Genomic DNA, 14,638 nt, shown 5'->3' with positions numbered 1-14,638 from the left:
GTAAACAGAATAATAAATGTGTAACAATACTTCATTGGATATGGAGTTCCGTGTAGAAATTGGACATGTAAACAATCCTGGGCACTGGAAGCAGTCTATACATTATGTACAGCTGGTAACATATATTCATGAAGATTATCTTCTGCATCCCACAACGTTTGGCTTGACTGATCACTTCCTCGTACCAAGCAACAGCAGGTGGATCCAGACAAACTCCATACGTCTCATTCTTTAGCTGGGTTAGGCTGCAGTGGTTGACTTCCTAACATAGTATCCACAAGATTTACGTCACAGTCCGATCGAGTACAGTACTTAATTGCCATGTATTCACCAGTATATGCATCAGCAGCTAGAATACCACCTGATAGTTTGAAACAAAGTCGTACACAGAACTGAATCTTAAAAGGATGTCGAGTTGCTGATGGTTTACTTTTCATTATAGTCGTGAATCCATCCTTCCACTGTTTGATAACAGGTCCCCAATGTTTTACCATAAAAGGGGTAGGGCTGTTTCCAACTTGCTTTCAGCGCTTCCACGTCAAGAGTAAGCACTTCTTCATCCTTGGCCATTCAGGTAGCACAAACCAACATTCCTATCACACTAGTTGAAAGAATGACCTCTGACAAGAAATATATGTTTCATTGTAATAACAAATTTAATGGTAATGCAGGAGCAAAATCTTACCATGAGCATATTTGACCGTCTCTTCTGTTCTTGGAATTATACTCTAATTCGTGCTAGCACACTGCGACATATTCAACGCTGTTCAAACAACTACCTCACCAGCATAACTGCAGCAGATACTCGCTTTTGTCTCATGATGACCTCTATTCCTTCACTGTAGCAACATCAAGACTTACGATATCGGAATGAAATTTTGCAGACCTATAGAATTGATACCGAAGAACTTAAAAAAAAAAGAAATCTTCCTAAAAAGGGCCTATGTGGTATGAGCCCCTATTACATAGAACTCCTCAATTGTATATTTAATATATATATATATATATATATATATATATATATATATATATATATATATATATACAGGATGGTACATTTTAATCTTTCCACGGAAATATCTCGAAAACGGTTGAACATAAATGAACTGAACAAAAACTCAAATAGGAAATACCATGGGGCAAATCGAATGGTGATGTTGCGGTGCCCCCAGGGCCGCCCTTCAAGGGGGCCGGGGCTCAACTTTAAAAGTTTAAACAGAAATATGGGGCGAGTGACACCTCATTCAATAGATAGATCTTTAAAAACTAAAAAGCGATGTGGCAAAAGATTTTTCATATCAGTCCCCGTATTCAAAATGGCCGCCAAGATATGTTGCCTGTATCAGATAAACGTCCAGTAGCACTAACATGAAAACGGTTGAACATAAATGAACCAAACAAAAACTCAAATAGGAAAGCCATGAGGTAAATCAAATAATGTAATCGCGGTGCTCCCCAGGGCTACCTTTCATGGGGACTCAGGCCCAACTTAGAAATTTTAAACGAAAATATGGGTCAAGTGATACCTCGTTCGATAGATCTTCATACACTAAACAGCGTTGTGGCAAAAGATTGTTCATATGGGTCATCGTTTTCAAAATAGCCGCCAAGACATAGTGGCTGTATTAGATAAAACGTCCAGTACCACTAATATGAAAATGGTTGAAGCTAATAACGGATGAACAGAATAAAACTCCTCTAGGAAATCACAGTGGGTATTTATCATTCCACGCCTCGAGAATAATCCAATGGAGAAAAAGATTATTAAAGTATAAGTGACATAATGCTAAAGAGGAAATCTAATTCTTAGAAAATTATCTTTCGGATCTCCCTCCGTAAGTGAATGAAGCGGGAATGAATTATAAAATTTCAAATGAAAATCCCACTTTTACTTGCAATCGGTATGGTTTGTCTGAAATACTTGGGTATACAAGTGACTGGTACTGTAATGATTCAATATTGTGTCAACGACTTTCGAGCAAAACCAAAGTTTGTATACATTATTCTAAAATTGCATTGTTCGACAAATTGGTTTCGCATTTCAGTTGATTCATTTTTGCACAAATCATTGCCTACAATCAAAATGGAACGTACCATTTAACAAGAATTTTACGTACTTTTTTCCATTACAGACATCTATCTCCTATAAAAAACATTTCAGATAATTTTGTTGTGTAGAAACAATTTGCAAGAACTAAGGTTCTCGTTTGCAATTTCACCGTTTCTTCCCGTCCCGCTTCACTCACTTAACGTTGGACCGATGATTTTCTACGAATTAGATTCCTCCTTTGCATTATGGCACTTTTACTCTAATCCTCTTCTCCTCTCTTGTAACATTTTCGAGCCGTGGAATGATAAATACTCTCTGTGATTTCCTATAGAAGTTTTATTCTGTTCATCTGTTATTATCTTCAACCGTTTTCATATTAGTGGTACTGAACGTTTTATTTGATACAGCCACTATGTCTTGGCGGCCATTTTGAAAACGGTGACCCATATGAACAATCTTTTGCCACAACGCTGTTTAGTGTATGAAGATCTATCGAACGAGGTATCACTTGACCCATATTTTCGTCTAAAATTTCTAATTTGGGCCTGGGCCCCCATGTAAGGTGGCCCTAGGAGCACCGCGACAACATTATTCGATTTGCCTCATGGCTTTCCTATATGAGGTTTTGTTTGGTTCATTTGTGTTCAACCGTTTTCAAGTTAATGCTACTGGACGTTTATCTGATACAGGTAACATATCTTGGCGGCTATTTTGAATACGGTGACCGATATGAAAAATCTTTTGCCACATCGCTTTTTAGCTTTTAAAGATCTATCGAATGAGGCGTCACTCGCCCCATTTTTCCATTTAAAATTTTAAAGTTGGGCTACGGGCCCCCTTGATAAGCGACCCTGGGGGACACAGCGACATCACCATTCGATTTGCCCCATGGTATTTCCTATTTGAGTTTTTGTTCAGTTCATTTATTTTCAACCGTTTTCGAGATATTTCTGTGGAAAGATTAAAATGGGCCACATATATATATGTGTGTGTGTGTGTGTGTGTCTGTGGGTGGGTGAGTGTCAACTGTTGCTTGAGATCTTCTAAAGGGTTTAAGGATTACATACCCTTGACAATGATTCCCACACTCATATACTACTTTAAACATATATTAAAAAAATAAGAATAAAACAGTTGTAAATGCTCGGAGGGCATTGCCAGAACGAACCTAAAAAGAATAATTTTTTTCGAATTTTATACGAAATTGTGTATATTAAATTCAATAGATAGTACAATATAGATAAATATATTAATATAAACTATAATTTTAATAAAATAATTAGAAAAATTATAATACAAATTGTAGGCAATTATTTAAATGAAAAAATATGAAAAAATTATGTAATGTTATTTATAAATTATTTAAAAGATTAAATTGAAATAACTAATGACACAATAATTATCAATCAATTGAATCAATAACTAGTACTGGTATTGATCAACACCAATATGATCTCTCTATGACTTACGGTTCCCGAGATATGGCTCCATAAATCTCCCGAAATCCGAACTTTTTTTGTGGCCAATGTCTCGGGAACAGTAAGAGTGACGCGAAAAATTCCATAAGTTCTTTCAGATAGTTTTCGATGCTTCATCGAATGGAGAGATCAAAATTGAAAAATTCAGAAATAACAGACAGACACACACATACACAGACATAGAGAATTCAGTAACGAACTTATTAAGTTCGTTGATAATTAAAATGTAAACACAAAACTAAAGACAGGTCTACAATAATAGTAAATATGATAGTAGTTCCTTGAGAAATAGTAAGAATAAAATGAAGTAAGTTAGTGACAGACGATTAACACCAGGGATGTGATTTTTAGGTAAGATGATGCCATGCTATATATGTTACCTTCTTGCCACGAAGAAAACAAAACAATTTTCACCAATCCAGTAGTCGAGATTTTTCATTATCATTTACGATCCTTAAATGCAGCTATTGACGGGCATTGTATGTTAGCGAAACTTTAATTCTCTTTTGACATTTTGCATCAATGATCATCGATACTCGTAGGAAGCCTACCTACCTGTCCCAGAACATGCAATTCATCACAATTGTACATCCAACCATACTTTCCACCAAAGTATTCTTTGATTAAAAAAATCCCTTCGATTCTTCAAAGTATGTTAGAAGAGAAGGAAAAAAATTTCATTATTATATGATGAAATCACACACCGTGTCTTAATCCTCTATAACAATCTCATCACACTCCACTCCATTCGATATTTTTATTTATTAACTATTATTATTATTATTATTATTATTATTATTATTATTATTATTATTATTATTATTATTAGTAGTAGTAGTAGTAGTAGTAGTAGTAGTAGTAGTAGTAGTAGTAGTAGTAGTAGTAGTAGTAGTAGTAGTAGTAGTAGTAGTAGTAGTAGTAGTAGTAGTAGTAGTAGTCGGATCTTGGCATAAATAAGACATTTTCTCTTCTTGATCTCTTTTCATCATTCTCTTTCTTTTACTATTTCACACGTAATTCCTCTTTTTTTTTTTCTTTCTTTAAGTTTACATTGATCCCATCGTTCATCTTGATCGTGATATCTCCCTTTACAGTTTCTCTGTTATTTTGTATTCTTCCGTTATTTTTCTTTTTCTTTGGGGGGAGAGGATTATATCGCTTTTCACCCTTCTTATTCCCGATTCTATGTTCTTCCGTCTTTCTTAATATGCTCTTTAATTTCTCCCTACTGCATTCTACTTCGTTTCTTTTTTGGCAGTATAAATGTTTCTTCCTTTCCTGTTGTGTCAGGCACGTATATGTTTTGTACGTTAGCGTATTTTCCTTCTTAGTATAACATGATTTTTGTTCCAATGTTGTTGATAGGATTTTGGTTCTTTATTTATTGTATTCATTAACTCATTACATATTCTTTTGCTTGTCGTATTTCTGGTTCTAGGTACATATACTTGTACACTTCTTTTAGCGTTTCCTTCCCTACTTTTATTTCTTCCCTTTATTTTTTCCTAGTTATTAATAGTACTTATCTAATTTCTTTGTAAATCTTTAGTACAAATTTTTCTGTGCTTTTTGTCTTATATTTAATATTTGTAGGTTTTATTATTATTTATTTATTGTTATTATTATTTATTATTTATTCCTTTGTTGTTGTTATGGGAAAATTATATACATTTGTGTAACAATAAAAAAAACGTACAAAAATTATTTATTATTTTGTTTTCTGCGTTTTCTCCACAGATAATAATGTCTGCGAAGATCATTATGCCATGTTGCTCCGTCTACTACTTCCTTCATGACATTATTTTGTATTCTTTCTATTCTTATTAAATAATGTTGGGATTATTTTAAATTTGGTTTAGACCTTTTTCACTTTAGACCACTCTGTAACTCCTTGTCTTCGTTTTTACTTGACATTCATATATATATATATATATATATATATATATATATATATACAGGGGCGGATCCAGGATATGATCAAGGGAGGGGCTAAACCATATTTTGCCGTTTTATCCAGTGTAAAGCAGGATTGAAGCCCATTTTATCCTGTGTATACCTGAGCGTCAAGGGGGGGCCTATAGCCCCTATAGCCCCCCCTTAGATCCGCCACTGTATATATATGAGGTGGGTGATATTGGTGGAATGAAGGAAATGAGAGGAAACGGAGACTCCCCGAGGAAACTCACGAACACGATGTTTTCCTCCCACAATATCCATTTGGTGGTAAGAGCCGGTATTAAATCAGGAATCCTATGCACTAGAGATGAGCGGTCTACCACTGAGCCAACATATTCTTCCCATAAACTATATTATTTACTGTTATTACTACTGTTACTTACATTTTATATTATTTCTTATGATTTACATTTTCGATTTATTTCTGGTATTATTTAACACATATATTTATACATTGTTTGTCTCCATTAATCATTCCACCCCTTCCTCTATATTCATGCCCATTTGTCTTACTACAACTTTATCTGTAAATTTTATCGTCCTCCTTTACGTCCCTCCACTTTTAACCTTGGGCAAGTATGGTATATCGGTAATAAATTAGAATGTCAAAAATCATACCAGTTATAAAATCTTAAAATAAGCTCTACTATGTTAAAATAATGCTCTAGTGTTCATCGTTTATTTATTGTTCATATCTCTCTCTCTCTCATTTTTCTTTCTTTCTTTCTCATGTGAATTTCAAATTAAAATGTACTTATTTATCATTTTCCTATTTATTGTCAACCTGTTTCTTTTCTTATTTTAAAATTAAAATTTGTGTAGGATGTAGATATTAGAGTTTGGTGGACAACCTAGACTGAACCTGTTAGTATTTGGAATTAACAGTGTATTTTAACATACCTATGATATGCTAGCGAGAGGTTTTGATAATTTAGGGATGTTTCACCATTGTTGGTTTATTGGTCAAACAGAACTGTGATAAAAATGAACAAGTAAATCATTGAAGTATCAAATGTATATTTACAATAAACTGACCTGAGTGTGTAATATGTTGTTTGTGTAGCATGTCTGTGAGATATTATTGCAGATGTGAATGTCAGGCTTAAAACTGTTGTAGGTAGGTTTCTGGCATGAAATGTACACAACTTCAAGCCGTGTAGATCTCCTAAGAATGGCAGTGGTGTATTTGTTTTAGCGTTCTTTTAAAGTAATGAACTCATACTTTTGTTACAATGAAGAGCACAGTGAATGTACTAGTTTTTAGAACGACGTAAATCTCTTAATGTGTCACTTGTTAGATCTCTATTACTATCGCTTTGTGTCTCTTTATCTCTGATGTTTCAGGAAGTAACCTGAAGATTATATATTACTGGAAAGCACTGAATTGCAGTAATACAGTTTCCATACTTGAGTTTGAAATTTTACACGTGCTCTTACGATTCTTTGACGAAATATTGACCAACCAGAAATCTCCCTGACATCATTCGTTTTAACATCACATTAAAATGAAATATCTTTTAACATGCTGTTTGACGGTTGTATTATTGTTTACAAACAGATTATACAATGTTTTGTAAAAACGTAACAAAGTAGTTTACAACATTGACATACAATGCCAGACAATTACTTATAACATACAAATACATAAAAAAAACTAACTAACTAACTCTATGGCTTATGGAACCAGGAGGTTCCCAACTGGATCCAGTTTCCACGACATCCATCTTAATATGGCCCTACATCTGCGCTTAGGTCTTCCTAATAGTCGTTTTCCGATTGGTCTTCCAGTCAAGACTTTGAAAGCGTTTCTACTTTCTTCCATCCTAGCTACATGACCTGCCCACCTAAGCCTCCTAGACTTGATGTTTGGTAAACCGTGTAAATTATGTAGTTCGTCATCTCTTACAAATACATAACAAAATGAAAATAATAAGATTGAATATAATAAAGTTAACTTGTTTTCCAAAATTATGCTCTTTAATACATAAAATTTGAAGACTATAGCTTCACATTATGAAAACTTAATCATTGACAGGTTCGTATAATCGTATGCCCTATTTCAGATAAGCTTACTGCAACGCGTGATGTTACATATGTTACAGTATGCGCGCTGGACGAATAAATAAATAAATAAATAAATATGTAATAAGTTAATTTTGATAGAAAAGAGCAATGATAAACGATAACTAGTTTAACAATTTCCCAAAAAGTACTTCTAAGACAGATTTATACATACGAGCATATCAGTAATAACTTATTTCTATTTCGACCACTGTCTGACAACACTATCACCTGAATTTAGATGCTACTATAGTAAGCGGGTATGACTTTCGTCAGTTACTGTCCTCTTCTTGAACACTATTTGTGTTTCTATTTCTTCTCTCTCTCTCTCTCTCTCTCTCTCTCTCTGTCGGTATGCATGATGAAGCGACAACGAAAGAGCCTAAACATAATTCTTTTATTTTATTTATTTTTTTTTAAACTACAGTAATTTCTGGTAAGTAATTTGTTTTCCATACTTACTTTGGGATTCCAGCCACTATTATTTAGTCTGTCTTTGTATTTCACATAGTAAATAATACATTTCTCAGTAACATTTGACATTTTTGAAATCTGTAGAATTTTTACTTCTATATTTCGTAACATGTCCATATCAATTTTTTAATTTAAAGTAAATCTTTTTGCATATATATTTCATAATGGAATTATTTTTAATGATTATCCACAACTAGGATCACTTTTAACGTTAGAAAACAATAATAAATAAAATTATTTCTTTTTCAAATCGTGAAAACTAACTTACGATTCAGCATAAATATTTTACATCTTTTTTTTTTTTTATGAATTTGCTGTAGTGTGTAATGTGGTTGCTACCTAGTTATAGTATATAAATTTGATTATTTAAAAATAAATTGAAATTTCTTTTTTTAATCTTAATTAGTATTTCAAGATTGTAGTTTGTATCTATTGATTTTACGTAAGAAGTTCTTGAATTTAAAATTCAGTCTTGTTCGTTCATAAAAAAAAGTGAAGTTACGTACAAGATTTTTTAAAGTTTAGTTAAGGTTTCATGATTATGTTCCAAGGCTAAGGGAGATGGTTGTGGTGATAATTAATGAAATGGTGGAATGAAGAAAGTGGAAGAAAACAAGAAAATCCCGAGAAAACCCACGCATATGGTGTTTGTCCACCACAAAGATCACGTGGCTAGAAAGCTAAGGAACCATATATACCAGAGATTAATATTACAACTGAAAGTTTATTTTAACTTCCGGCAAGATACATATTTCGAATGCATATGGTTGTATATCAGATTTTAGCTTGACTATACTGAAAGTATTCAAGATGACCTTAGGAGAGTTTTTGTGAACACATTTATCCGTAACTTAAAAGCACCAATTTAATCAATAAACACGATTTTATCACACTAAGTTGGAAAGATATCCTTTTCTGTAATGTAAAAGCTTGCTGACTGCCAACGAGTCTTCAAATATGGGATTGCAAGATTTTTTATGCTTCGGTAATGTATTTGTGCTGGTTGATTTGCCATTTTTCTTATTACTGGAACAGACCCATTGAGAATAAATGTTAACTTCTAATTCAAGTGCGAAAGTCTTGTGCGAAAACCCTAAATAATTTGGTTGTCAATGAATAAGTAAGTAAATTATCCTGAATACATTATATTCTTATTTTAATAGAGTTTGCGGTATTGTCTTGACATACTTCTTGCTAAAATACCTCTTATTAAGAAAATCGATTTTAGCTAGAACACATTTACATTTTAGTCTACTTTCAGATGATCCAATAAGCTTGTTTGCTAATCTCTTGTATTTACACTCAAGCAATAAAGTTTGTGTTTATTTGTCCTGAATAAGAAAATAGCCTTTTATTCCATTGGATTTCGTTCATTTATCCTTTGTTAGTCCAGGGCTGTATTTTAATTATATTTGGAGCCGTCATTTTTGTTATGTTCCAAGCTTACACAGTAGGATATGGTGATTAATTTGCAAGCTTACTGGACAGCGGAAATTCTACAAAACCATGAAATTTGTAAGTTATCTTAGAATGAAGTATTTTGCGAATCAACCACCACTATTTTAAAAAGAATAATATAACAAAACACATCCTTGGATCGAGGGAAGGCTTTAATAAATATTATTCAGTTTAATATGTAGTCTTTACATTAAAGCACTTAACTCAATTAAGAATAGAAGTAATCACCATAATAGAAGAAAAAAAAAACAATTTTATTAGTACGAAATACATACATTTTTAATAGACACATGAAATGAATAATGAGGACAATTGAAGACTTCGATGCAAGAAGGGATAGCTCCACTTTTTAAAATTTTTCAGGAATCTCAAAAAAACGTTTTACTAATTCATTTTTAAAGATTTTGTCTTTATGTTTAATGTTATATTAGAATTTGCCTCTATGAAACCAATTTCAATGATATTTTAATAAAATATTATGTTATCTATGTATAATTAATTGTTATGTATTGGAGATGTCCCATTCTTGCTCCAAACACATATAACAATCCAAGTAATAGGCATATTTAGTTCTAATAAGAAAACACGTAGCCTGGTAAAGCTCTTTTGCTTTAATACCTTATGGAATATTGGTTGGAGCTGTACTGTTCTTGTACAGAGTGAAAGAGAATATTTTCCTTCATATATTTCAATGTAAAATACAAAATCGGAAAAAAAATGTGGAGCTGTCACCTACCTGTACCGAGGTCTTCAATTTAAGAAACGAGTCCAGAAAATATAAGAATATTTAAACATTTTCTATTTCCTGCTGATTTAAGCGAACAGTTCTGCTTTTCTATGTTTGTGAAGAATTTTTCCTTAACCTCTAATATAGGCTCTAATACAACTTTTAATACAGCAGACATTGCACTTTTCCACAGTACACTTTTTTCTACGTACCTTTTTTTTTTTTTTTCAGATTGAGACTAAGGACAATCGAACTACTTACATTAGATTTCTTTTCATATCTGGCAATCTATGAAACCGATGAACAGAAAATACTAACCTCAGATCTAAGGCAGAAAACGTAAATGAAAGTAAAATAAAGAAAAAAAAAATGTTAAATATTTTGTAGAAAAGATTTAAGAAAATGAGGTGGGAGATTTTTTCTGGCTAAGAAGACAAAATTAAATATAAAGGCAAGATAAGGAAAGTATAGGTTGTCCAAGAATTTAAATGCTATACAGATCATAGGGTTGCTGCATTTCTCTCAGCAGCCGAGTTATTGCGGACAGAGTAGTGGGAAGGCTGTAAATTAGTTGTCAAATGCGCACAGTCTTTTATTATTGATTTCTTGACGACAAACAAAATTCATTTTAGAGTAGGAGCTAAATTTTTCTGCAACTTAACCGGTTCTTTCTCTGGTTTCTGCAAGATTTTTGTTTTAAATCACGTTTCGTAATGTATTCATATATAATACCTTTCTGTACTTTCCAGTTACGAAGTTGAATCACCACCAAATACCAAAATCAATAACAGCAAGAGGATTTTTACCGCGAATAGAGACGAAATCTCGGAATGTTGCAACTCCTAAAAGTTTAAAATACGTTGACCCATCGAAGCCTGTGACGCTAGAGTTAAGCCATGGTGGCGAAAAACAAGTAATTTCTCTTCCTACTGAACGATTGGATAGAAACAAACGTTACTGCGTGACATTTACCATTAGACAAACCGAAGACCCTGTGGCTACAGGAGAGACATCTGGTCCTAATGAAGAAGAAACTAAATCGAAAGAAGAGGAGGAAGACGGTTCTTCTCCTTTACGACATCGCCATGCGAAAAGTCTATAATAGAATTCGAAATAAAATAATGATGAAACCTATTTATGATACATTTCGTGATATATCTGAGACGTGAATGAGAAACTATATATGAACTAATTATTTGCTGAGCAAAACTATATATTTTCATTAAAATTCAACACGTGTTACAGTTTCGCCAACTAACTCTTTGGCTTCATCAGACACAATGTGATACAGATACTGTATCACATAGTGTCTGATGAAGCCAAAGAGTTAGTTGGCGAAACTGTAACATGTGTTGAATTTTAATGAAAATATATAGTTTTGCTCAGCAAATAATTAGTTTATATTTAATTATAACAAAGCAAAGCTTCTACTTATGGAAAACATCATAGAAACTATAGTGATACCCATACAGGGAAAAGCAATCAAAATAGTTACTACTATGTAAACCAGTATTTAATATATATAGTATCTTTGGTCAGATTCATCTCTCAAGTACAAACAGAAAGAGGAAACGTTAGAGGGAGATGTTATCAAGCAAACTAAAAATGATACTTGACCAAACTTAATGTAAGAAACAACAAAGGACACTGAAAAATGTTGCTAAGTGATGAATATTTAGATTATTTACAACATGAGATCACTATTCCTATTTCTGTACATTGAGATTTATCTGTTTCTGAAGCAAATTTTGTTTCTCAGAATTTATTTTAACATCTTTTTTAAAAAAAAATGTTTGGGAAAAAAATAATAAGTAATATTTACATCAAGCTTTTACACAGAAAATCAGGAGAAGCTTCTGGCGTTGTTTGATTTGTAAACTCTGTCTAATATTTATTTATAGATGTGCGAGACTGATTCTAGATAAAAGATTGTGCGAAAAATATTGCCTTCGCCATACACAAGTTGTTAGATAAAAAAAAAAAAAAAGTGTATCTAAATACTTCGTTTATTTCTTGGAAGTTGCAAATGATTGGATACAAATTTAAATTTCTTGTTAGACTAACACGAACGTAAATGTTAGTCATAGTTAATAAATCAAACACGCATTACTAAATGTTAAACTTGTCATTCCTTACCATTGATTAGTGATTGATTGGTTAGAAAAGACGAACTCAACAAAATTATTTGTTCCTTGAGTTCAGTAGCAAATACAGGGTGATTAAAAGAAATGGGAAATATTGAAAGTTGTGTTGGCAACAGTGGACGTTTGGTAACACTGAATAAAGTACGCCAGCCTGTCAACGACACCCTGCCATTTAGTTATCATGAATGCTTAAAGTGGTGTGCAACGTGCTTTTGTGATCAAAGCGTTTTACAAGAACAATGACAGTGTGAAGGGGGAACGGTAGAGAATTCCACCGTCATTTTAATTTATGACGCCACGATCGTGTTCCGTCAGCACATACAATTAAAACATGGATACGTAATTTTGCGTAAATTGGTTCGGCAATGAAAAAAAGAAACCTCCAGGCCGTATGCGAATCGAATAATGTAACGAAGAGACTGCAGGAATGTTGCGTAGAGAAGCTCACCTGCAAGATGGCATCTTAAGAAAATAAATTGTACTATATGTATTCTAAATTAACATTATTTTTACTATTAAATGAGATAAATATTTTTTGAAAAGTATGTTTTCATGAAATTATTTAATTTTCAAAATTTTCCGTTTCTTTAAGCACTCTGTATTACAATATTGTTGAATTTTGTACTTATTGTTTCATTGGTTTAAGACTAACGATATTCCAAAAACAAAGGCAGAAAAGACAGCTTTTCTTCGTCCTTAAAAATCTGTATTTCTATTAAGACCTTTGTGTCCCTCTAAATATATATATATATATATATATATATATATACTGTATGAACTACATCTTCAAACACTTCATGAAGAAGATGCTTCAGGAAGAAGAAATAATTTTGTCAGGCATATATGCGTATTTTGAGGAATATATTGAAGCCTACGATTGATAAATTCTGTTTCATTATCTCGAATGGACAATTTGACCATTTTTTTTTCGTAATTCGTGTCTCAAATACGATTTTCGTATTAAACCGTAATTTGAAACACGAAATCTGTAGCTAATTTCTTCACATAATATTGGTAAAAATATTTTTTTCCCAAATCTTGAGCAATGGATTTTGTGACTGGTACTAGAACTTGAAGTTAATTTTAGATATTTTTTGTCAATTTTATTTGGTCAATTTTATTTTATTTATATAATTCGAAACGAAGACTGCTTCTTTATGGTTGATGAAAATTGACACTTTTATATATGTAATCTTTACTATTTTTAATAATTCTTTGAAGTTAATCTCCGAAATTTGATTGGAAAATTACGAATTATCATTTGTTGTCTCTAAGAATTGTATTCATTGTACACGAATTTCCATTTCTTTCATATGATAAAATTTTGAAAATTTGTTTGCCGAAATTTTTTTAGATAAAAAATTTGTTCGTTTTTTTAGTTTGATTGAAAAAAATATATGTAAAATTTCCTTTAAATGTTACCTGAGTAAAATTTAGGTACACATATAATAATATTTATATTATAATAATTTTGATTCTATGCAGAAGAGTGTATTTTGATTTGCTGACTATATACGGTACAGATAATTATATTTTATTAATTTTACAGGGAAAGCTTTAAAATGCTGTTAACTTAATTTTCATTACTTTTTTGTATATACCTTTCCGTGTTGTTAATAAATAATAATAAAAAATACATAAAATATTTTTAAAAGGTATCTACTTAACGTTCTACGTAAAGTGACTTATATTGGACTTTTCTATAGAAATTATTTCTATTGCTGATACTTTCACAAATGTATTTTAAGATTTATGAATTTACCATTTTATTTACGCAACATACAGAATCCATTATACACTTTATAATTATTAACAATGGAACTGATTTATTTTCTCGCACTAATCAAGAAAATGCATCTTGATACTATAAAGCAAGTGGTCTGTTTGGTATTACAAACATTGTACCTCCTTTGCGAATCAAACTCCAGACTAAAATAAATTTCTGAAGTAAAATGAAAAGATTTGTATGTGAAAACAGAATTACTTGAAATTACCTGTTAAAATGATATTAGATAATAATACAAGTATGTTAATGACATGACCAGGTAACATGTGCAGTGTATATATACTGATATTTATTCTGATGTATGTAATGTCTTCCAACAATCCTGGATTACAAACATGTAAATGATTGTTCTAATTATTCAATTTCAATAATTGAAAACTCATATGTATTAGTCATTGAATCGATATCATACAAGGGTTCGAGGCAAGATGGCGTCAGGATAGAAAGAACTGTCTCGAACTCCAGTTTAGTACTATGTTTCGTTTAATGCAAATGTTGTTTTTT

The 14,638-nt window shown here is 31.9% G+C and overlaps 1 protein-coding gene across 1 annotated transcript in view; it reads left to right on the top strand.

The window, feature by feature from the left end:
- LOC145664019 (uncharacterized) overlaps positions 1-11,425 on the top strand; it is a 223,370-nt gene extending 211,945 nt beyond the window's left edge. Inside the window, exon 13 of the mRNA XM_081730310.1 lies at positions 10,954-11,425. Coding sequence (XP_081586436.1) covers positions 10,954-11,306 — 353 coding nt within the window. The 3' untranslated portion in view covers positions 11,307-11,425. The remainder of the gene's footprint in view (positions 1-10,953) is intronic.
- Positions 11,426-14,638: the final 3,213 nt, after the last annotated feature.

Source organism: Thermobia domestica, chromosome 11, assembly GCF_964235325.1.
Source record: "Thermobia domestica chromosome 11, izTheDome1.hap1.1, whole genome shotgun sequence".
Lineage (NCBI taxonomy): Eukaryota > Metazoa > Arthropoda > Insecta > Zygentoma > Lepismatidae > Thermobia > Thermobia domestica.
This window is presented reverse-complemented; position numbering and strand designations above follow the sequence as displayed.